Source organism: Myodes glareolus, chromosome 4 (genome assembly GCF_982192425.1).
Source record: "Myodes glareolus chromosome 4, mMyoGla1.1, whole genome shotgun sequence".
NCBI classification, from domain to species: domain Eukaryota; kingdom Metazoa; phylum Chordata; class Mammalia; order Rodentia; family Cricetidae; genus Myodes; species Myodes glareolus.
Genome location: NC_142029.1, coordinates 61,561,820 through 61,587,671, shown reverse-complemented (window position 1 = coordinate 61,587,671; position 25,852 = coordinate 61,561,820). Strand labels below are relative to the sequence as shown.

General features: G+C 41.1%; 1 protein-coding gene across 3 annotated transcripts in view; it reads right to left on the bottom strand.

The window, feature by feature from the left end:
- Nucleotides 1-209: 209 nt before the first annotated feature.
- Ryk (receptor like tyrosine kinase) overlaps nucleotides 210-25,852 on the bottom strand; it is an 80,041-nt gene continuing 54,398 nt past the window's right edge. For all 3 annotated transcript variants that reach the window (XM_085689635.2, XM_085689636.2, XM_085689637.2), the window contains 6 exons: nucleotides 22,820-22,889; nucleotides 15,513-15,645; nucleotides 14,233-14,342; nucleotides 13,918-14,077; nucleotides 2,378-2,514; nucleotides 210-1,287 (listed from right to left, as the gene is read on the bottom strand). In XM_085689635.2, coding sequence (XP_085545761.2) covers nucleotides 1,176-1,287; nucleotides 2,378-2,514; nucleotides 13,918-14,077; nucleotides 14,233-14,342; nucleotides 15,513-15,645; nucleotides 22,820-22,889 — 722 coding nt within the window. In that variant the 3' untranslated portion in view covers nucleotides 210-1,175. The remainder of the gene's footprint in view (nucleotides 1,288-2,377; nucleotides 2,515-13,917; nucleotides 14,078-14,232; nucleotides 14,343-15,512; nucleotides 15,646-22,819; nucleotides 22,890-25,852) is intronic.

The window sequence follows — 25,852 nt, the reverse complement described above, 5'->3', positions numbered from 1 at the left end:
GGCTCTGGAGAGATGGCTGTGTGATACTTCCTTGTAATAGTAATTCCAACTTCACATGCCACAGAGGCCGGGCAGAATCAGCTGCCCTTCTGTAGGGGTTTTGGAACTGAGGCACACTCTCATGAGATCAAACACAACTATCCAGCGGTTGCATGTTCAAAGATTTCCAAGACACAACCACCAACCACACATTATGAGCAGTATTTGAATACCGTCGTATAAAATGAGTTCTTTAATTTTCCATGTGTTTTAAAAAACAAATTTATACTTAAGCCAGCCTTGAAGAGAAGCACAAAAATTACCAATTTAAACTAAAAACAACCCAAGCCCACAGCATCCGAAGCGCCAGCTCTGCGTACACAAGCCCAGGTGCACACAGAGAGAACTGCGGGCGTAGAAAGGGTTTACTTTCTGGAACCATATCAGCTCCTTGCCCAGAGAGCAAAAATAAATAAGGTCACCACTGCTTCCATGAATCTGCCCCAGCCTTCTTCTGGCTCACAGGAAAGCTGGCTCACAGGAAAGAGATGTAATGAACGCAGCCACTGCTTCCCCAAACAAGAGAACAGAGCCACGTTCACTAAACAAGCAATTTTCTATGCAGCGGCATTATGGCTTTTGTTGTTGTTGTTTTTAAATTTTTCTCTTTACTTTTTCTTCAATTTTCCTTCTGCTAATATACTGTCTTTCCTTGTATAAGGCAAATCAGGCATTTTTATGCTGTTTTTTCCTAAGAAAAGTACCATGTTTTGAAGACAAACCATTCCTAAAAGCAGTGACAAAAATATCAAAATAGCTTTAAAGGTGAGTCACCTACATTACCTCACTGAAGTAAAACACAAAGATAAAAGCAGTTGGCACTAAGACAGCTATTCCAAATATCTGTGTCTAAACAATTTTTAAAACTGTTTATTTTTTTAAGAATGCACCCCCTAGTCCAAAGTAACTATATTTTAAAAAAATTTTGGCCAAAAAATTTACAAAACCCTTTCAGTTCAACCTAATAAAAGTGGTATCTAGAAAATACTCCACATGAAGTCTGTCTTTAGAAGTTCGAGTTTAAGAGCATTGCTAAGGCACGGTGTTCTGGAGACAGAGGTGCTTCTGCAGGCACTGCGCTGCAGGCAAAGCATCTGCAGCAGGCACTTCCTTCCGAGCTGTGAGTCCGGGAGCGGTCAGACGTAGGCTCCCAGGGCGGCATGGAACTCTGTGAGGCACTGGACCAGCTGCTGGAACTTAGGCCTCTCCTCCGGGTCCAAGGCCCAGCAACAGGCCATCACAGCAAACCTGCAGCGACATGGAAACGCGGCTAGTCAGGGCCTTGCGGTCAATTCTGTGCCAGCTACGTTTTCTGTTCAAATGTGGTTGTGGAGAAGACAGTCTAGCAACAATCACTTAGTCTGACATGAGTTAGCAGTTTTAGAACTGAAAAGAAGCTAAAATGAGTTATTTGGATTACGCACATGGATTTCAGTTCTTCATGAGAATACAAAATACTTAGCAAGTGCAGAGTTTCTTGTAAATACACAGAACACAGAATAACAGCCTATGTTATCCTGGATGCTGAGGGAGAAGAACTCGAAAGTGTTAACTGAAATCCGGATTCCTGGATGAACTGGTAGAGAAACCTTCATTTCTGCACTCACTTCCCAGACTCTGTGCACCCCACGGTCATGATGGAGAAGGCCAGCTATGTGATGGAGGCAGGAGGTCAGAAGCACCTGTCACCCGCTAGCCCTGAGCATCTTCCTGAAGCATCACTGACGCTTGGCAAGGCAAGATCACAAAGAGAAATATGTCTGTCTCTCTGTCTCTGATCTCTGGTGTGGTCTACGTACATGTCTGTGTGGTTGTATGCATGTGTGTGTAGGCCAGAGGACAACAGTGAGTATTGTCTCTATTCTCTTTTTTCAGACAGGATATCTTACTGCGTTCACAGTGCAGCTATGATGGCCAGCCAATGAGCTTCAGGGATCTGCTTGTCTCCAGTCACCTTGTGGTATGGTCACAGACACAACTACCACACATGCCTTTTAAGTGGGTGCTGGGCATCCAAATCTGGATCCCAAGAAAGGTTTTTCTAAGTACTGAATCTTATTAAACATGTCTGTTTAAACAAAAGTCAGGAAATTGAAATAATATCCTGTCAGTTTCCTCACTATTATGTTAGATTCTCAGACCAATTCTTAGTATTTAAGATTATATGCTACTGATACAAGATGCTAAGGCATTCAACAGTGACTGCGGTTTTCCACAGGTCTGTCACATCTGAAGGCGCATCACTCTCGGGGAGGCTCTGTGTGAGCACAGGAACTCGTTTTCCTACTTTTATAATACAGTAAATGCATCGTAGCTCACGTCCACCCAAAGCACTCACAGTTCATCAGGGCAGTTGATTGGCTGGGCGATTCGGTAGCCATCTTTCAGGTAAGCGGCCATCTCAAAGGGGTCAATGTCCACGTAGGGCGTCTGTCCCAGCGTCATGAGCTCCCACAATGTCACTCCAAAGGCCCACTAGGAGAGGAACAGCAGCATAATGAGGGGACATTTAAAAACTGGGTGCTGGTGACTACAGCACACTATAGGCCAAAACCAGCAGCTGAACAAACTCTTAAAAAGAATACTGTTCGTAAAAGAAATCTATCACACTGGTTAGTTTTGCTGGCTGGGATAAGAAAGAACATTTTAATGAATTCATTCTTTAATATGAATATCGGTATTATTTGTTCTGAGTAATTACGTCTCTTAGAAGAAACCATTTTTTACCACTGGCTATAAATCATGCTACCCCCCCAAATTATTTAATCATGCTGGGAAATGGAAAACAACTCAAATGGACAAAACACCCTTGATAAGTGAAATATGTAGATTATATAAACTATAAGAAGTTGTGAGCATCTGGTTTGCTTATTTTGCAGAGCTAGAGATGGAACTCCGGTACAGTGCACAAAAGCACTTGTTCAGTCACTGGGGTGCATCACGAGCTCTGTATTTACAACTTTGGGTTAGCAGATGGAAACACCCTGAAAAAGTATCTCCCAGCTGAGTAAAAGATCAGACTTACTCAAACCAGCAGGTGAATGGTCAGTAGGAACAGAACCCACGAAGAGGCAGCAGGAGCACTGAGGGATGGACTAGGCCTTCCCCTCTCAGCTCAGCCCTGGCTGCACAGTAGCTCCTGGAGAATGTGCTAAAGACAAGCTCCAAGTGCACCCAAAGTTACTGTTATGCCACTGGGAAGGGTTTGAGTGGGTACTGTCTCCAGCCTGCTGTCACTTGGGAACACTGAACACACAACAGCTGAAGCCAGGGAAAGAGAGCAATGCCTGTGTGCCAAGAGCTCAAGAATTCTCACAGTATTTTTCAATGAGCCTCCAGTCACATTCAGTTTGCACAACAAAACTCGAGAAGCTCAGACGGGTAGCTTAGGTTCACAAGGTGAGGAAACACCTTATGTGAAACTGAGCAGGCAGTTTCCCAACCACACATTTCTCATGAGTGAAAGAGAAGACCTGGGGGGTGGGGCACACAAGGCAAATACAATCTGTAGAATCCAAGCACAGAGCACTGAACTCGAGGTTACTGTTTTTCAGTATGAATGAAATCTGGAAACAGTGGGTAAAATACACGTCTGTTTGTTTTTTAAGTCTTTTGCAGGCAGAACATCTCTAATCCAAAATGCTCCAAAATCCAAGTTACAGAGCTGACATACAATGAAGAAATTACGTACCATGAAACTATTTCATGAACAAAATCATTAAAAATATTACACAAAATAAAACTGTGTTTACACTTGAGTTCTATAATACATGCATGTGCGCATGCAAGCACGCACACATACACAAGTCTAGAAAACAAAATCCTGGCATTTTGGATGAAGGATACTCAACCTATTAGTAAATAACAGCCACATTTCTTAGCAGAATCTATGAAAATAACAATGGAATGACATTAAAATTTACTCTAAAAAAATGATCTCCTTCCTAGTTCTAGCTTCTTTGGTCAGAAGTCCTTCGTGTTTCTTAAAATCACATTCCTAGTTACGGGGATTAAGATTTCCAATACATCTTTTGGAGAACTGGGGTGGGGAGGTGATATAAGTGAATCCACTATACAATGCTACAAACTCTTAAGGAGCAGGCAGCACTGCCTCAACATCAAAGCCAAAGGGTTCAGCCTTTCAGAACCTGCTGTCCCGTCACACAGTGAGCACCACAGCCATCTGACGTTGGGGTTGCTTTGACAGAAGGTCACGTAAGTAAGAGGTGTAGGTGAATGCTAGTCTCTATTTTGAGGGGAGGTATATGTACACTCCTCTCTCTCTCTCTAACCCAGGCTGATCCCAGACTCTGGCAATTCTCCTTCCTCCACTTCCTAAAGTGCTAGGACATAGCTCATGATCTTGCCATTTAAGATGAAGGACATGAAGCTATTCTTTTTATTAACAATACAGCATGGCTTGTCAGAAAGTATGCAATTGTTTTCATCTTAATGCATGAGGCTGGGACCACTGGAACCTCTGTGTGACCAATTAAAATGCCAGACTATCTTTAGCATAGCAGCCAGTCAGCTGACTGACAGTAAATAAATATAAATATTCAGTGGGAAAGCAGAGCAATGAAATACACTTCCATGCTGTGCCCTGTCTGGCTGGGAACCTGGCAGACAGCCACCACGGAACTTTTGTGAGCTGTTGTGGGAGAATTGTCTGTATTCTGTCAATCATGTTTCAAATAAACGCTGATTGGCCAGGCAGGAAGTATAGGTGGTTCAACCAGACAGAAAATAGAAATGATGCAATGAGAACAAGAGAATTCTGGGAAGGAGGAAGCTGATTCCTCCTACTCCTACCCAGACTACCGAAGCAGCAGGATGCGATCTGCCAGCTGAAAAAGGTACTGAGCCACGCGGCTAAACATAGATCAGAATAATGGGTTAATATAAGCTACAAGAGCTAATAAGTAGTATGAGTTAATGGGCCAATCAGCTTTATAACTTATAGAGATCTCTGTGTGATTTTCTTTGGGACTAAACAGCTGGGGGACCAGGCAGGACAGAAACCACAAACAAGCAGGCCCCTTCCTGTTACAGTGAGGAGCTGTGGGTGACGTTACCAGTGGACCTGGATGGCAAGGTACTAAGCTAAAGAGAATCACAGGCGTCTAAGGTATCATTTTATTTGTTGGGTTTTGGCTTTTTTAAAAAAAAAAAAATCAGACATTGTATTGTTGTTGTTATTGTTTTTCTTTTCCTGTTTTATCCTTTTGGAGACAGATACACCAACCTAAACCCACCCCATCACTGCATTTTCAAAGTCAGCAACTTTCTTAGTTTCCTAAACTTAGAGCTGAAGACAAATTTGCCTCCGTACAAATTTTACCTTCAGGCTCACTCACATCTGATGAGGTTCTGATTTTAAGCAAATGAGTTAAGGCTTAGGAAGGAATGACAGCAATCTACCACAAGAAGGATGTGAATTAGAAGACTTGGTAGAGAACATGATGTACTCACTGTGTGTGCACCTCTGCCACACACACACATTGAACTCCTGACCCCAGTGTGATGGAGTTAGCAGGTGGGGCTTTGAGGGAGTTGACACTATGAGGGTAGAGATCGCAGGAGTGAGACTGGCACCTATAAAAACCTCAGCAGATCCCACTTCTCCTTGTGCCATGTAAAAATGCAGCAGGAAGCACGCTTTAGCACTACGAGGAACACAGCATGTGTCTTAAGAGACTCGGTCTGTTTCAGCCATAACCTACTCAGACACCACTTAACCTTGAAATTCAGCAATCTGTAGCTTCAAGGACACCTAAGTCTTTAGACACTATCTAACGACCATCACAGAACAGGCTATTCATGCTGTGTTCTCCATACACGGATACACATGCTTTCATCAGAACATTAGGGTCTTCCAAGGGAGTATGAAGCAGAGAGGAAGAACAAGATCTTCTTCAAAGCAACCAGGAAGAGAGATGTTCAGAGAACCATGAGATCTCGAAAGACAGCAGCCACAGACAACACTGCCAGGGCAATTGCTCACTTCTGGAGATACTAGAACTGGTCTTTATTTTCTTTTTCCCCCAAAACAGGGTTTCTTTGTGTGGCCCTGGCTGTCCTGGAACTCGCTCTGTAGACCAGGCTAGCCTCGAACTCACAGAAATCCTCCTGACTCTGCCTCCCCAGTGCTGGGATTAAAGGCATGTGCTACCACTGCCCGGCTAACGCTCGTTTTTAGGAAATATCAGGACAACTAAAGTTAGATTAATACAACTAAACAGCATCTTATAATCAAGAATATTACATCTCTATTTTTTAAACGAAGTCTAAGCTTATCTTTTCATCTCTATATTGTTCTTTGTGGTTTTATGTTAATTCTCTTAATGAAAACTGGATACTTAAATAATAGGTTCAAGATTGTTGGTGTGTAAAACCTGCAACCATGAGGGAAACAATCCTCTAAGCACTCTCTAACCTTAGTAATGGAAAACATAAAACAAAAAGCATTCTATACTTTTAAAAACAATAAGCGCCTTCCAGTAACCCCAGCCTTCACTGAGATACCACCAAAGTTCCAAAGGCGGCTCTCAGTGAAAATACTGAAATCTGGAGGGTCTCCTGAGTGAGTCGGCTCAGTGCATGGCAAAGGCCCCTAGAACACTGGCCAAACAGCAGTAAGATGCAGATGCAAGCTCTGGATAACACAGATTTTTTCTCTTAGGGAAATGCCCACTAATGTCTACAAAGAAACAGCAAGGCACATGGGGCACATTTGATTTGCCCTGTGGCCTAAAAACTGTTCAAATGCGGTAAAAAGACGGCTATAAATCACACTGGTAAGATTAGCATGGGAGTCATTTCCTTGATTTGTTTTTCCCAAGAAAATGCTTTTTAAACACAATGTAGAACCATAAAGACAAGAAAACCAACATGAAAACTCTCAACTGTGGTTTCCTGATTGCATTCACCCTTCAATTGGAGGTAGAGTTTTGACAGCTGAACTATGTTAGCCACTATAATTATCTAAATAATTCAAAGGAGGCATCTATCAAAAAATATTTTTTTCAAATAAAGGAAAAGAAAGTCATAGAAATCTGTGTTTGTGCCTACATTTGACGAAAATATTGAACACAAACAATACCCAGACAGCCTTCAAAGGGCCTATGTGAAATCAAGTAAGATTAGAGACATTCATAACTAGCTGAATCAGGTTGTGGGTATTTCCTAGGCTGATAGTTAAAAGCTGATGGTAAGAGCATTAGACTCTTAACACACCAAAATATTGGAAGTTTTCAATGAGAATTACAAAAACAAAGCCCAGTCACAATGTATTACTTTTTTATGACAACAGGAAACAAAAACAAAAAACAATGTGTTTCTAAGCAGATCATGAAGAATTCTTAACTACAAAGAAATGCAGAATTGTTAAGGTTCTTTCAAGGAAAGAAAAGGGTCCTGTCTATGGTCATAACACCCTGAATGTGCCCGATCTCATCTGATCTCAGAAGCTAAGCAGGGTTGGGCCTGGTTAGTACTTGGATGGGAGAAAAGGGTCCTTATTCCTACAAATGTTCATTTTACATACCTACAAAGTGTGCATTTTACACATGCAGACTCCAGTGGGGGTGAGGTTAATTTTTTTAGTATATGATGGTGAAAACTGTTCAGCAACCTCTAAAAATGATACTGAGTACAATTCTGACACCCCACCTCCTAAGCTGGGCATGACACCACACCTCCTAAGTTGGGCATGGTGGGTGGAACACACCTTTAACCCCAGCACCTGGGGGACAGAGGCAGGTGGAGCCCTAAATTTAAGGTCAGCCTGGTCTACAGGGCAAATTCCCAAGAATAGCCAGGCTTACACAGAGCAACCCTGCCTAGAAAAATGAAAGAAAGAAAGAAAGGAAGGAAGGAAGGAAGGAAGGAAGGAAGCAAGCAAGCAAGCAAGCAAGCAAGCAAGCAAGCAAGCAAGCAAGCAAGCAAGCCTCCCTTCCACCTACAGAGGTAAATGAATTCAGCCTGTGTTCATGCATGGAGTTGTTGGCATTTTCTACTCCAATATTAGAATGTAACATTTAACAATCTTTAAGAATTTAAAACAATATTCAATGCCCCAAACTGAAAGGTAGAATTTTCACACTAGGCAATCATAGTCACAGGAAAAGACATAACTTTTAGTCCCAATTATTCAAAGCAAAAGACACTGAGGAGGTATCTGTGCATGAGATGAATCTAAGAATTTAAAAGAGAAAAGTCTGAACATTTTTAAGAGTTAGCCACTTTAAATGTAACCAAGGGACATTCTTATAATGATGTGCTAAACCCAACCCAAAAGAATTTAAATAAGACAAAAATATAATACTTAAACCATGGTAACACATGCCTGCAATCCTAGCACTTAGGAGGCTGAAGCCAGATTTCATGTTCAAGACCAGCCTGAGTTGCAAGAGTAAAAACCTTGTCGAAACAGGGGTTGGTATTGTGGGTTTAGAGAATTCTGTCAAGATGTCCATTACAGAACTCACAGCAATTAAAACAAAATAAAGCTAGGCCATTTGAGGAATCATATGGAAACCTACCACAATAGAAGTTTCTTAAAATATACATATATACGAAAGACAGGCAGATCTCTGAGTTCGAGGCCAGCCTGCTCTACAAAGCGAGTTCCAGGACAGCCTCTAAAGCTACAGAGAAAGAAGCACCATCTCAAAAAACCATTTAAAACAATAAATTAAAAAAATAAACTAAAATTAATAAAAATTAAACCATTAAAACACACACAAAAGAAATCTAAATGGAGTCACCAAATGATGGAAGCGAGAATGCCCCAAATAGACATCTTTCACCATCAAGTGAAACTTCCAGTACCAGGAAAGAGTTACATCTAGCTGAGCTGCTGCCAAAAGGGGCCCCATGGAAATCCCCAATCAACTCATGCTACTGCCAGGGTTATTGGTTGCTCTTCACAAATTGATAAGGACCTATCACTGAAGACAACGTCTACATTAACTCACTGAACATGGAGAAGTCACACTGGTGCCTAACCAAATCTTCACCCCTACTGACTAGTGTTTACGGCACACTACCAGAAAAGAAAGGTAAAACCACCAACCCCAGTCACAAACCCTGCCTGCATGATGCGCTGGTGTCATAGTGGCGCAAACACTGTGGGAGTAGCCAACCACTATGTGACTGGATTTAAGACCCACTCCATGACAAAGAACCTAAGCCTGACACTGGGTGGGTGATCAAGAACCTGAGATTAGATAGGCCATAATCCTATAAGAAAACCAAATACTATTGTTATGCTAATACTAATGACATTCTACCTATCCCCATAGATCAGTGTCTTGCCTAGCCATCACCAGAGATGCTTTCTCCTGCAATAGATGGGAATTACTACAGAGAACCACGGCTGGACAAAGTGTAGACAGTGAGGCTCTGAAATTCTTAGTCATAACTGGGCTGTCTCCCCTCAGAGCTCAAGGAACTATGCAGAAAAGTCGGCACGAAGATTATGAGAGTCAGAGGGAACAGACAACAGCAAGGAAACAGTATCTTCCAGACACAAGGAATGACATACATATGAACTCACAAGAATGTGGCAGCATGCAAAGGTAAAGGCCAGATGGAGTTCAAAGTCTGAGAGGTAAAAGCAGACACAATCCCTAACCCAGAAGCTATTTCCAATTGGTAACTGCTTACAAAGGAAAAAAATTCAGTTCTCTCCAATGGATCTCACTGGGTATGTAAACAGTTAAGGGCAGCCCCATGTTCAGCAGCAGCAGGTCAACGCAAAACAAACTCACTGATATTTTTGGTCTCATGTTGCTTTGTTTGGACTTTTTAAAAAACTCTTACTGGAGCAGCTTGAGCCGTGGCTCAGCGGCTAGGAGCGCCTAACGCTCTGCTCTAGTGCCAATGGACGTGGGTTCGAATCGCGCCTGATGATAAAGATAATCAATAATCGATCAATTGATAGGTCGTTATAAATCGGAAAAAAAAAACTCTTACTGGTCTTTTGTATATTTTGTATATTATGATTTCTGATTTTGTATCTTTATGGGTTTTGTTTTGTGTGTATGTCTCTGCATGTGTTTTTATGTTTTTTCTTTGTTTTTGTTTTATTTGATACAATTGGGTCTGTTTGTTTATATTTGCTGTTTGTTTTCTAAGAGAGAGAGGAAGAAGGCATGGAGTTGGATGAGTGGGGAGGAGGATCTGGGAGACAAAGGGAGATTTGAAACCTCACTCAGATATACTGTATATGAAAAATTGCTTTCAATTAAAAAGTGAAAAATTAAATAATAAAAAATAAAGCTGTCAAAAAATAGAAACAAAGTATTTGGTATAATGGCATTCTTACTCCAACAGGTTCTTATATAAATATGAATGCTCACAAGTTTTATAAAATATCATGACTGCAAAGATAAGTGATTATAAGTATGATTTTGAGAATTTTTTTAAGTATGATGTTCCAGTAGCCCAGAGCAGTTTCATTCAGTAATTCAGCATTCATACATTATATTCTAGTTAATAAAATACACGTCTGAACAGTGCCTGAAGAGGTAGCATCTGTACTGTTTAGACTTGCGTTATATTAACTAGAGTCCCATTCATTCCGCTTATCTGTACCGTCTAGACATGCCTGACATTAACTCGAATCCCACTCATCCAGTTTATTTTTGCTCTAGGAGTCCTAGAAAGTATGTGATCATAAGTGTGACTTTAAAATAGCTTTGCTGAGGCTGGAGAGATGGCTCAGCAGTTAGGAGATTCTGTTCTAGCGGACCCAGTTTCAATTCCCAGCACCGACATGGCAGCTCACAACTGTCCCTAGTCCAGTTCCAGGGGATCCAGACATACATGCAAGCAAGATACCCACAAACATAAAATAATTTGTTAATTAATTATATAATGGAACAACTACACAGAAACAAATCAATTAAGCAATTCATATTGAAGCACTATTGGACATCAAGCAATTCACATTACGGCTCTAGACATCTTACATGCTCTTCTGAAATATTTTTTAACGTTTATTCTTCTTTTATACAATATATCCTGACTATAGTTTCCCTTCCGTCCATTCCTCCCAGTCCCTGACTGCATACCCCTCTCTCCTCCAGATCAATTCCTCCTCCATTTCCCTTATTTTAAAAAAAAAAAAAAAAAGTTGGTCTCCCAGGGATATCCACCAAACATGGCCTAGTAAGATACAGTAAGACTAGGCACAAACCCTCATATCATAGCTGGATGTAGCATATCATGAGGAAAAGGGTCCCAAGCCCAGGCTAAAGAGTCAGAGACACCCCTCCCCCTCTCCCACTGTTAGTCCCACAAGAACACCAGACTACACAACTATAAGGTTATGCAGAGGACCTAGCTCAGACCCATGCAGGGGCTGTGCTTGCCACATCAGTTTCTGAGAGCCCCTAAGAGCCCTGCTTAGTTGATTCTGTGGCCATGTTGTTCTCTTGGTGTCCTTGACACCTCAGGTTCCTATAATCTTTCCTCCTTTTACCAAGAAAAAAATTACTATTTCCCAGTCTCTTGAAGTTTACTTTAAAATAACAGAATATACTTACAAATTATCATCTAAGAAGTGACTCCTTTTTCCTGCCCATCAAATAGCTTTTGAGTTTCCAAAACTATGACTTCAGTCAAGGCAGAGACGCCTACTCATTTCACTGGAGCTCTAACTTGTGAACATTAACGTTACAGAAAGAAGCTGTTTCGTGACAAGAAGCTCTGGAGAGAGCCCAGACCTGGTTCTCTGCTTTGTTGTAAGCTGAACCCCTAAGACTCTGCATTGATCTTCCCCCCACTGCCACCTTCTTTCCAGCACACCGCGGGCTTCTCTGAGCGACATAAAGCAGGCTCCTTTGGAGTCAGCCCAGCTCCTGGAGTCACGGAACACCCATTCTTGTAACCATGTGTGCTTACTCTACACATTTCATATGTCAGGGTTGGGTTTTTTGCTTTTGTTTTTTGAGAATAGTTAATTTTAAAATAAGTAAGAAATGACTTTGACTATATATATTGAAAACCTTAATTAACAGGAAAGGTTTTTTAAGCAGGCTCCTTTGGAGTCAGCCAGGCTCCTGGAGTCAGGGAACACCCATTCTTGTAACCATGTGTGCTTACTCTACACATTTCATATGTCAGGGTTGGGTTTTTTGCTTTTGTTTTTTGAGAATAGTTAATTTTAAAATAAGTAAGAAATGACTTTGACTATATATATTGAAAACCTTAATTAACAGGAAAGGTTTTTTAAGAACTCAGTAAATTATCCATTCACATCAAGTGAACAAATTTTACGATACATAGTACATAAAAGGAGAGATACATCAAACAGCATGCAGTTTATGAGAGAGGAGAAAAAAATCAATTAAATCATAATTAATGAGAGGTTTTTCCTTCTTTATCAAATCATTCTGTTTCCAAAGACTCTAAATTGGAGTTGTTTTTCAATAAGAAAATCAGATCATTCAATTACGGAGAACAGTGAACTGAATGATAGCCCTAAAGATCCATTTCCTAACCCCTAAAACCCTTTATGGAAAACAATGTGACTGAGACCTTGAAAGGAGAAGCTTATTCTGGACTGTGCAGGGTGAATGCAGTCACCAGTCTTGTCAGAGAGGAGCAGAGTTCTGAAACGCATCCAGTGTATATGAGTGTGAAACACAGATGGAGCCACAAACCAAGCACTGCCACCAGCCACCAGATGTCTCTGGAAAGATCAGGGCCCTGCCAACGTCTTTAATTCAGCCTCTAGAACCTTCCGTGAGAGAATAAATCTACTGTTTTAAATTACTGAGGTTGTAGTAATTTGTTATAGCAGCCAGCAAAAATTAATACACTGAGTATGACAGTTTACACTAATCAATGTAAATAATAAACTAGTAAAATTGGTATCAGTAATACACTATTAAAATAGAAATTTGTAACGCATACAAACTGAAATTAAAAAGGTAACTCTGAATAATAAATAAGATATACTGGTATACAAAACACAGTAGGCCCAGTTCTTCAATGTTGAAACATTAGATCAAATCCCAATTAATTTTATAAGAACTGTAGTATTATTGAGAGATGATTTAGGAAACCTTAAAAGCAAAAGTTCTTACCAAATTCCTAAGTATACAGCTACAATGTGTAACAGATGAGATAGAAAAACACGTTAGTTTTTCATTCTTTTTTTCTTTTTGTTCTCTGTGTAGCCCTGGCCGCCCTGGAACTTGCTTTGAGGACCAGACTGGCCTCAAACTCAGAGAGATCTGCCTGCCTTCTGAGTGCTGGCATTAAAGGCATGCATCACCACACATGGCTTAGTTATTCATTCTTTCTTGAGATAAGTCACTATGTCCCCTAGGTGGGCCTGCAACTCATGATCCCTGTCTTTGCCTTTCAGGGGCTGGGGTTACAGGCATATGCCACCATGCCTGGCCCAGTTATGATCTTAACTGGAATAAAAAGTCACGCAATGAGATAGAAAATATTACAAGCGATGAGTACATGCGGCTCCTGAAACTGCCTCACTAAATAGAAGGGCCCGAATGTGTGATCTGGATGAGGAGAAGGAATAAGAGGCTGCTGAACTGAGAAGAGACCATTTCAGAAAGCAATGCCTTCTACCCTTTAGTAGCTACTCGGTCATCTGAGACTTGTACAGGGAGATAATGAGCTGCTGTCACCCTCTGAACCTCAGCGTCCTACTCTAACACTGAACACCAGTGCTCGCCATGATGTCAGAGTGTGTCCACAGGATTGGGACAGTTTCTCTGTTGTAGGAGGGTCAAAAGGGAGCTAACCACACATGCTCTGTAATGAAAATACCCAGGACAAGCACCAAGGGTTTTTAAATGGCAAAACGACTATGTGCTGGTGACACCTGGGCTCCATACTTACCACATCACTAGCGCTAGAGAATTCGTTGTTAACCAGGCTTTCCAGAGCCATCCATCTCACTGGTCTGTTCTCATTGTCCCCTAGACAGTGGTAGTCCATGGGAAACAAGTCTCTGGAAAGGGCATTGTCTGTGATTTTCACTTGAAGAGTGTCGTCGATGCTGAGAAGTAAAAACACGAACATGGCAGACATCAGGGTGTCAAGAAGACCCACCGTTACCCACAAACAGTCTGAGTCCCACAGTGACTCCCAAGAGAACCCCAAATCCAGGAAGCACTACCCAGCTAGTGAAAGTAGCAAGCCCTTGACACCTACACACAGTTCCTAGCAGCCAGGTCTTTATGGATCACTTCCCTTCTGGCCAGGTAGCTCATTCCACAGGCAATCTGAATAGCCATATGTACCAAGTCTTGCTGGGAAATTGCCTGTTATAACAGAAAAAAAAATATAACATTTGCTGACAGTACAAAGGTGGTTTGGGATCTGACTACATGAGTCCATAGTCCAGCCCTAAAACACTTCCTTGCACTGAGTTTTTTTAAACCTATTTCTCAAGCAAGATGCGCTCTAGGAGTACTGTGTACTGCTTGTCTATTACAATAGCCCCGTTCCGTAACAGGATTTTCCATCTGGATGACTTCATCTACGTGATGTATCTCATCTGCTGCATCTCTCTAAAATCAGCATTACAGAACAATTTCTCAGCGACGCCTGCTCAATGACCACGGAATCTCTACAGCAACATGTCAAAAGGGTGTGCAGCAATGATCTGCTCTTTCCTTTTGGAGTAGTAGTTTTATCAGATTACCCTAGGTCCTTCCACTAAACAAGTCCAAAGCTCTCTCTGCTGACATGTTCCTAGATGCACAGCAGCAACTGCAGGTTGGGGAAGGAAGTTCTCCCCCTGGTGATACTCATGGGCCAGAGCCTCCAACTACATGGTTCAAACCACAGCTTCATCCTTTTAGCTTAAACATGTATCATATACTTTAAGACAAATACTCAGGGCAGATCTGAGTCCATTTTTCTTATTAACTACAATAGGTATGCTATTCTAAATCTTAAAACCAACTTAATGAAACCACAAATATAGTCGAGGGCCAAACACCAAGCAGACTCTCCTACTACTACCATACCCGTCTGGACTCTGCTCAGATGTCCCAGCAGAGGACATGGGTGGTCACAAGACAGAAACTGAGCTGGTGGCACCTTATAGCCCAATAACTTCCCACAATCCAGGCCTCTCATCATCACCACTGTTAGCACACTATGGTCACACAGACCTGTTATGGTTTCCTTTCCTAGAAGGGAAACCTGGACATACGTCTTCAGAAGCTATTCTGCAAAGGACTGAGATGCTGTCACGGGGCATCAGAGGTGACTATGAGTGAACACACAGTGAACAAAGCAAAACAGCATCGGCCAAGTGTGCTCCAGAATCATGAGTCATCCTTATTTTCCTCTAAATCAACAGATTATAAATAATGCCTGATTCATTCTGAGGTTCTTTGCAAGTCTTTAAAACACACGAGTGGTTATTAATATCTACTTCAAAAGACATCAGAAACCATTGGCATTTGGGGAAATTTTCTCACCTGTGGATTATTGGCTTCTACTAGTTTGCACTGCCGTAGAAACAACTTAAGATTCCCCCAGTTCATGTATGGCAGTATCACCATGGGCTTTTCCCCTTCTTCTATGCACACATGAGTAATAGGAAGAAGGTTTCTATAAAATAATAAGAAATTGGGAAAAATACAAATGAAATCTAAAACTGTATGGGTTTATCTTAAATTAAAATAAAGATAATCTAAAGCAAAACAAAATCCCAAAAACATCTAAAAAGATAATTATTACAACTTTTATTTACAAATGTTCTCCTTTTTGAACCATGTGTTAACAGTCTCTGTATATATGAGCTTTCTTTGTAGGATAAAAATTATTAAAACGGAATAGATCCCTTTATACTAGATTTTCTGAAGATACTCTAGGCACACTAAGTCTCCAGTCCAAAGGATAGTCACAGACAGCTGAAAACGGTTTGGCCCGAGTACATCATGACGCAATCCCACTAGTTTCATCATCACACTTAAAAATAAAAAGGACCACACTAGACTGTGGATAAAAATATGGTCATCCAAAAAGTCTTTAACTGATTTTTACTGTCACAAAAGTAAAATGCTTATGGTCACATAGAATTTGGAGTCCAATTTTTGAAAGTAAAATTCACTATCTGGATGAAAGAGGGGGGAGGAGGGAGTGTCTGTGCACCTTGGCCTTAGTTTTCAAACTTGTAATGTGGATTTCACCAACTACAAACAGTTTTATATGCAAAATACACCAAGTGTATGGTGAACAATCTTATCTACTTTACCTTCTATCTCTCTCTCTGTCTCTCTCTCTCTGTCTCTCTCTCTCTTTCACACACACACATACACACCATTCTCTGTGGAATGACACCCCAGCTGATGTATGAAAATAATTATTTTTCCCCAAGATTGTAACTATTTAAGTAATCACCTCCGCTTTACTAAGCCAGAAGTAATCACAGATTCAACTTATATATTCAGTGTGTCATGTCCTGTGCCGTTACAATATTTAATACCTATTTGAAACACATATAACAATGATCTAAAAGCAATCCTATTTCTTAGTAAATTCTGTTTCTAAGGATGGTTTCATAAAGAATGAAATATCAAACATAAAAAGCTACAATACCAAGATCACTAATGAGCTGTCAATAGTGAAAAGTCACAAACAGCGGGAATGTCCAAGAATAAGAAATAACGCATCACAGCTGAGTGACCACAAAGAAACTTAGGAAAACACGAGAGGAGCTTAAAGAACGTGAGACACAACCCACACATTCACAGGACAGTCACAAAGACAGAGGGAAAACTGCGGAAATAGACCAAGGAGTTGTCTCTTTGGCTTATAAGACTACAGTTAGTTTCTGCTTTTCTTTTCTTTATGTCCTAAAACATCCCCATTGAGTAGAACTGTAAGAGGCATCGGTCTCTAAGAGGCACTGGACCCTCCAGGGTTTCTGCTTGTACTACTGGCAGCCAGGCCAGGGAGAAAGGTTAGGGAACCTACGGACAAAGATCAAGTATAAGGAGAAGAAAATGCAGGTATCATGAGATTCCACACTCCATACTCTCCCCTGGGCTGCTGGACATTTCATCCCAGTTAAAAAAGGAGAACTGCAGAGCCACACGCACCCCCAACAACCTCCATGCACACAACAACTCACAACTCACTTAGAGTCAGCCAAGGCAAACCCTGACTTCAGAATGGGCAGGTGAACTGGCCCCTTCTTTAGTCCTAAAGGATTATCTCTGTTACGTCCCTCATGACTGAAATAGTTCAGCAGAATTAATGGCATTTTGTCCAGATACAACAAATAAGATAAATGAAATCAAAACTTTTATTCTATAATCCAGGATTAAAAATCCTCTGGAATCAGTAGTTAAGAACACTGGCTGCTCTTGTAGAGGGACCAGGTTTGATTCCTAGCACCCATATGGTGGCTCACAACTGTCTTTAACTCCAGTCTCAGGAGATCTGACACCCTCTTCTGTTCCCCTCAGGTACTGCATACATGTGGTGCACAGATATACATATATGCAAACCACCGATGTACATAAAGTAAAGGGGAAAAACAACTCTGGAAGCAGTAATAAGCTTTATGGAAATGTTTTCAAGAACAAATGACAGCCCTTTGCTCTGTCCATTTTACAAAGGAAAACAGGACAAAGAGAAAGGTCTGAGACATCTCAGAATGGACTGACGGGTGTAAAGGAGGTGTGTGTGGAGAGAAGGTAGAGGTAAGGTGGGGTTGTGGGGCTGTGTGTCATGCAGCACTAACAAGTGTCATCATCAGGCATTCTGGGCCAATGAGGACTGCAAGCCACAAGAAATGACTTAGGGATTCTCTGACATGAAGTAAGGAAAGCAGATTATTTTTAATTTATATGAGTATTTACTTATGATAAAAACTTATGCTTACAAGTTCCAGTGGAAAATTAAAAACAAAAAAAATAGAATTTCAAGATGCGTTAAAATGCATCAGTGCCTCTCTACCCTTCATCACAGAACATTAAAACAGAAAGCAAACTTTCTGAACTATGCACCACAACCAGTTCAAACAGTGAAATCTACAAAAAGGTAACAGTTCTTACCAAGCACACTGAGTCTGCACAAAAAATTCTATAGTATTGATCTAAGATTACTGTTCCATTTTTATTCCGTGTCTAGCATCAAAACGGGAAGTTAATGAATCTTTAACTCAAAGAGAACGAACACACAGCCATGAGTGCTGTCTGAGACAGAGTGTGGTGAGATGAGGTGCTAGAGGGATGCTACACACGATTTTCCCCCACACCTGGAGCCCTGATGTCACTTTCCACAGAGACGACAGCGTGCTCTGACCAAGCCATAACCTCCTTTACAAGTCTCCCCTCTCACCCAGTATCCAATCCATCAATATCACTCAGCTCCATTCTGTGGGGTGTCATGGGACTGCTAATGCATCATGGTGGGATCCTGAGACGCCATGCAGTCCACAGCCCCACAAAGGAATGTTGTAGATGCCTGCCTGGGGTTGCTTAACCAAAGAATGCTTAGGGCTACAGTGGATCTAAAACAACTTTTTAAGGAAAACCTGCCTTTGTCTACATTTATCCTTGCCACATGCTTATGTGCTGGTGGGTGCACATTTCACTGGGTAGAGAACTGGCGAGGAGAAGTCCTAGCAGAGTAGACTTGTGGGAAACACAGCTGGTGCACTCTCTGCCTGTCAATCAAGACTCACTCACAGCACTGTCAGGAAGGACAGTCCAAATGTCCCAAGGAAACAAAAACACATTTGGGGGGTTTGTTTGTTTGTGTTGTTTTATTTTGTTTAACAAATAAAACTATTATTTAAAAGCACATATAACCTAAAAGGGGAGAGGGGACTGTCCATCCGTTCCCCAAAAGTGAGGACTTCAGCTCTTGGGGCTGAACCTGGCCAATGAAGGGCAACATTCTTGAGTCGTGGAACTCAGCTCTTCCATGACATACTCTCACTATTCCACATACTGAATTCAACTTTTTTCCAAAGCCTATTTTTTCTTCAGTGAAAATTTTAAAAATGAGTATTTACTTTTATATCAGTCAATATCTATATTATATAATAAACCAAATGTGACATCTGTCTTAGAATCTGAAACTAAAAAACTTTTTTTTAACTAAAAAATTTTTTAAATTCCTACCCTAAGCAAAGTATTTTTTTCTTTTCCATCTGTTACTAAGATTTACTGGACTTTAAGGTTGCCTTTGTTTCAACTAACCAGAAGCTAAAAATTATACTGCTTTAAAAAAAAAGATTTACTTATTTATTATATATCTATATATATAGTGTTTTGTCTGCATGTATGCTTGCACACCAGAAGAAGGCATCAGATCTCATTATATGGCTGTGAGCCACCATGTGGTTGCTGGGAATTGAACTTAGGACCTCTTGAAGAGCAGTCAATGCTCTTAACCTCTAAGATGTCTCTCCAGCCCAGAATTATGCTGTGTTTAATTCCAGCCCAAACAGCTGTCTTCTGCTCTCGGCTTGTTTTCTTTTCTACTAACACAATGCCAAAAGTCTGTCTCATTTTCATTACCAGTCTTATTTTTAAGTGGTTGTCATCTTCTTAGGTCCTCAAAAGCCAAAGTAAAACAAAATGAAAAGAAGAAAGTTCTATGTTTTTTATTTTTTATCAGAGCTCAAGCAACCACTCAAATCCACTGAAATGGGAATCATGGTGCCCTCTGCATACATCACTTCCTGTTCCCAGAAGTCCATAGGCTCTTTCAACATGTAGAGTCATGGTTCATTTTCTGGACATACGAAATTCTCTTTAGTTATACAAACTAAGGTGAGTCTACACAGTATTTGTGTGTGGTGCATATACATGTGTATGTACATGTTTGAGCATGTGTGTAGAGGTCAGTGGTCAACATCACGTGTCTTCCTTAGCTGCTCTCCATCATGGTCTCTCACTGACCTGGAGCACATTGATTCAGCTAGGCTGGTCAGTGAGCTCCAGATATGTACTCGTCTGTACCCCAAGAACTCTGGGTACTAGATGTACACCACCTTTGAGATCTCTAATTGGTGCTTTGAACCTGATAGAAGAGAAAGTGGGAAGTAGTCTACAAGATATAGGCACAGGAGGCCACTTCCTAAGTAGGACCCCAGTAGCACAGACAATAAGAGAAACAATGAATAAATGGGACCTGCTGAAACTGAGAAGCTTCTGTAAAGCAAAGGACACTGTCAGTAAGACAAAAAGGCTGCCTTCTGACTGGGAGAAGATCTTCACCAACCCCTCATCAGACAAAGGTCTGATCTCCAGAATATACAAAGAACTCAAGAAACTAGACACTAAAACTCTAATTAACCCAATTAAAAAATGGGGTACTGATCTGAACAGAGAATTCACAACAGATGCACTTCGAATGGCCAGAAGACACTTAAGGTCATGCTCAACCTCCTTAGCGATCAGGGAAATGCAAATCAAAACCACTTTGAGATACCATCTTACACCTGTCAGAATAGCTAAAGTCAAAAACACCAATAATAGCCTATGCTGGAGAGGATGTGGAATGAGGGGAACACTCATCCATTGTTGGTGGGAATGCAAACTCGTGCAGCCACTGTGGAAATCAGTGTGGCGGTTTCTCAGGAAACTGGGAGTCAATCTCCCTCAGGACCCAGCAATTCCTCTCTTGGGAATATACCCTAGAGATTTCCGAACATACTACAAAAGCGTTTGTTCAACTATGTTCATAGCTGCACTATTTGTAATAGCCAGAACCTGGAAACAGCCTAGGTGCCCCTCAATAGAAGAATGGTTAAAAAAGGTGTGGAACATATACACATTAGAGTTTTACTCAGCGGTAAAAAATAATGACATCTTGAATTTTGCATGCAAATGGATGGACATAGAAAACGCTTTACTGAGTGAGGTAAGCCAGACCCAAAAAGAGAAACACGGTATGTATTCACTCATAAGTGGATTCTAACCATAATTAAAGGTCTTTGAGCCTGTTATTCGTGATCCTAGAGAAGCTAAATAAGAAGATGAACCTGATGAAGATTATTTAGCTATCCGCCAGGAGGTAGGAAATAGTCAAGAGTCCCAGGTAACCTTGGGTGCATGGGGGGGGGGGAAGGTTGTTGGAAGGGGAGAGGGTTAGAGAGAAGGGAGTAGGGGAGGAATGGAGAAAGCTCGGTTGACCGGGATGGGGGGAAGGGAGGAAGGATGAATATGGGATCAGGGAAGAATATATTTCAAGTAAGGGAGTCATTTTAGGGTTTACAGGAAACTTGATTATATATGGGATCCCAGGTCCAAGGAGAGATCCCCAGATTGTTCTCTGGACAGAGGAGAGGGTGCCTGAACCGGCCTTGGCCCATAACCATACTGATGAATATTTTGCTTATCACCATAGATCCTTCATCTGGCGTTGGATGGCGATACAGACGGAGACCCACATTGGAGCACCGGACTGAGCCCCCCAAGATCCAAATGAGGAGCAGAAGGACGAAGAAAATGACGAAGGACTGCGAGGGATGTTATCACATACTGATACAAGGGGTCGGATCTAATGAGAGTTTACCAAGGTCAGTTGGACTGCGACTGAACGAGCACGTGATCCAACCAGATTCTCTGAATGTGGCCGGATTCTCTGAATGTGGCTGGCCTGGAGTCTTTCTGAGAAGCCATTGACAATGACACTGGGACTAGTTTCCTCTGCATATACTGGATTTTTGGGATCCAATCTGTTTGGATACTCACCTTCCTGGACCTGGAGGGAGTGGGGAGGAACTTGAACTTCCCACAGGGCAGGAAACCCTGACTGTCCTTAGGGACAAAGAGGGAGGAGGAGAGGGAGGGGGGAGTGGGAGGGTGTTGGGAAGAGGGGCGTAAATGGAAACTTTTATAATTTAATAAAATTACTTTCAAAAAAAAAAAAAAACTTTGCCAGCTGAGCTTGGTGGCACATGTCTTTAATCCCAGCACTTAGGAAGCAGAGACAGGCGGGTCTTGGTAAGTTTGATGCCAGCTTGGTCTACAAAGCAAGTCCCAGAACAGTCAGGGATGTATAGAAACCCTCCTCAAAAACAAAAACAAAAAACAACAACAACAACTTTGCATGATGTTAATGCTGCTGTCCCTAAATGGGACGGGGATTTATAGTTGCCAACATGAAAACCTAGAAACAGTTTTTTTTTTGTTGTTAGAATAAGAAAAGGATTAATTTTATTAAAGATAATGCTATCCATTTTAGATGTATACTGGAAACACACTAACATGTTGAGATTGCTAACATATTATAAAATATCTCTACAGATAAATACATAGATGCTTTCTAGATGTACAGACCTCTACCACAGACACACACAGACACGGTCACACACACACACACACACACACACACACATTTGAGTGCACGCTCACAGCAAACATGGCAGACCATCAACCTCATTATATCTAAGAGTAGTTGAAGTATTTTTGTCACTGGTGTTCTATACATTTGAAATTTTCATTGCAATTAACTTTAATGTATGCATCACTTTGTCACAATTTTTAAGGGGAGACAAGTGCATAAATACGTACAGACTGTTTTATAAAGCTGAGTTGTATCCATTTATTATTTATGTGGCTTATATACTGTCCCCTATCTTCTGTACTTTACTGTCTTCAAATGAACATGCATTTACCATCGTAGTCAGAAAAAAAAAAGGCAAAAACCAAAAACCAAGCTATTGCGAAAGTTTTCAATTCAGAACCAGACATAATGTTTTTAAATAATAAAAGGAACTGAGCTGTGCTTGATGCTGAGGTGTGGCCTTTGCTCTCACCTGTGATGGAGACCGCGAAGCTTACAGCTCTCAGTCAGCATCATCGTCACCTGAACTTCAGACGCTTGATCTGTATAAAGAAGAGACATAGCCTTGAATGACACTGTATTCAGGACATTAACATTTCATTAGCAAATACTTTTTACGCCAAGGTAAATTTTCATTGTAAGTTACGAGTAAATCAAGAGATACAGCCTAAAGTTCCATGGCAGCAGAGAGAGCCCTGCTGAATAGGTCAGCTTTCTCAGAGACTCCACAGATGACAGAAACTAAGTAAGGTTCCATAAGCCAAGGAGAGAGGCAGCAGCAGATTAGGAAACACCCGAGACACATCGAGGGCTCGTCCCCTCTTCAAAGATGCCATACAACTATTAGGGAAATGCTGAAGAGCAGATGGAGCCCAGCAAGATTATAAAAAGACTCTGGGTCCCACTACTAAGTGAAGATACCCAGACTGAACTAGGAGAGGCCACTTCCCATCACACTAATACAGACAAATATTCAGCTGCCTGCTAATTTGGGCAAGGATGTATGGAGACAGACGGCAAGCTTGTGGAGGTGGGTGGGAGCAGCCACACTAACCAACATGAGAACACATTTGCACTTGCATCACCACCAAATACAGACCCATCAAGAGCCACACGGGCTCCCTGGAGTGTCTACAGAGATATGCACTGACAGTGCAAGTCATTAATTTAAACATACATTACATTTCAGAAGCAAAGTGCAAAGGTCTTGAAAAAAAAATACCCAGGAGCATGTTTTTCCCTGACTTGGGGAAAGAGTCATAAACTCTTATGCTGGTTCTTTGGGATGAGATAACTTAGATTTTGTACCTCTCTGTACGGTTTCAACTTTCTGAACTTACAAAGTCTCTTACTATGAAGTCTAGGATGGCCTCCAACTCTTGATCCTCCTGCTTCAGCCCCCTAGACGCTACAATGACAGAAATGCTGTACTAACTCTATTTGTGGCTTTGGTCCAGGTGACACATCAGACTCAGTCTTTGGAAAGTGACACTAGACATCCATTAGTTCTCTGTATACAATTCTTAAACTTAAAAAAAAAAAAACCCAAATTTTTCCCATAAAAAAATATGTGTTCTCTAAAACGAAACTCCAAAATCCAGAATTTATTCTTTGTAAACTATTTATCCAGCATGTGATAAAGACGAAATAAAGCACACGACCCTGTGGGAAGTTTGCTGGCAGTATACAACACACACTGTTAACCAAAATTCACCAGGCTAAAGGATAACCTCAGTGTGGGGCGTGCCCCGCTGTGCTTCCCTCAGCCCCACACCAGCCCTGACTGGAGGCTGAGGACCCACTGTGTTCTCCCGTTTCCCTCCAATTAGGGAGAGCACAGGAGTGGGAGGGAGGCCTAGCCATGACAACAGCTCTGGCTCAGAAGAGCAAACTTATCGCACAGTTGCAGAATCTGTACTGTGTTTTCTTATCATTATTTCCTTTTCAACCCTAAATCAAACCAATTCTGTGTGGAAAAACTCTTTTGTTAATTCAGGATTCATTATGATCCATAAAGTATTTATAAATCAAAAAAAATCACCATTAAAATAAAATATGTCCTTTAAAAAATAAGAAAACAAAAAGCAGTTTCTTTTACTTAACTTGTGGCTCAAACCTAGTATTTATAAAGAATAAAATATAAAAAGAGTCATGGACACCATCCTTCAAAACTAGTAAGAAAGCCCACCACAATCTAACAAAATATTAGATGTTTTGGGACCTGAGGGGAGTTGTTAAACAAAAACTAAATAAAATAGCAACTTAAACCATTTATCTAGAAAAGGTAAGGGGAGTGTGAAGGGTTTTAATTATTTGCAGCTGCCTTAACTGGGCAATTTTGCTAAATTACAGGTAATAAATTCCAAGTGTTTTAGTTAGACTTGTAAAACCCAAGTCTTTAGAAATAACATACATAAGTCTCCCATCCTTCCCATGATGCCTTTAAGTCAATTTAGAAACAGTTATTACCATTTAACTTTGTAAATCTCAAAAAAAAAAAATGAGTATAAGTAAATTCCCCTCAATCTCTGCAAAGTGCTTAATTTCTTTTTCAGAAATTAGACTTACTGGGTTGGGGAGAAGGCTTGGTCTGCGAAGCACCTGCTTCAAGCATGGGGCACAAGGTTGATGGTGATGGAGATGTAAAAACCAGCACTGTTGAGGCATGTCCAGGTGGGTCCCTGGAGCTCGTTTGCCAGTCTGCCCAGCCTAACTGGAAAGCCTGGGTCACAGAGACACCTGTCCCCAAAACAAGGTGGACTGGGCTAGAGAGACAAAAAGTTCTGGCAGCTCTTCCAGAGGACCTGGGTTCAATTCCCAGCACCCGCATGGTGGCTCACACCATCTGTCCCAGGGGATCCAACATACTCCTTGGGGTCCGGGGTACCCATGTGGTAAAAACACATACATGCAGGCAAAATACTCATATACATAAAATAAAATATTTAGAAAAGAAAGCGAGAAAACCAAGGTGATTGTACTTGATTAAAGAACCTAAGGTTGACCCCTGGTCTCGGCATAGACGTACGCTTGCTCACCCACAGGCGTGGGGTTAGGGAGTGGCAATGGGGACAGGGATTGTGTCAGGCAGACATTCCCTAGGATACTATACAGCATATAACAGAACAAGATGGAGAGGAAATGAAAGATAAACTGTGTATATCTAAGGTACTGGGGATCTGAGGACATTTAACTGTTTTCTTTGTAATGTCTGTGTTGAAGAATACCTAACAGCAATATTTTCTCAGGTGGGATAAATGATGGTATGGAAAGTTCTGCAGGACAAACGCAAAATTAGATACAGCAACAGTCAAGTCAAGAACATGCAATTTAACTACAGTTAAATCATATCTAATGTTTAGTAAGTTAGAAAACTATTTTCTATACCTGATGAGAAAAACTTAATCCTCAAAAACGAGCCTCTGAGTTACACTAATTCCAAAGGTCTGGCACACACTGAGACAGAAGCAAAGCTTTACTAGCTTGATCATCTACACGCAAACTA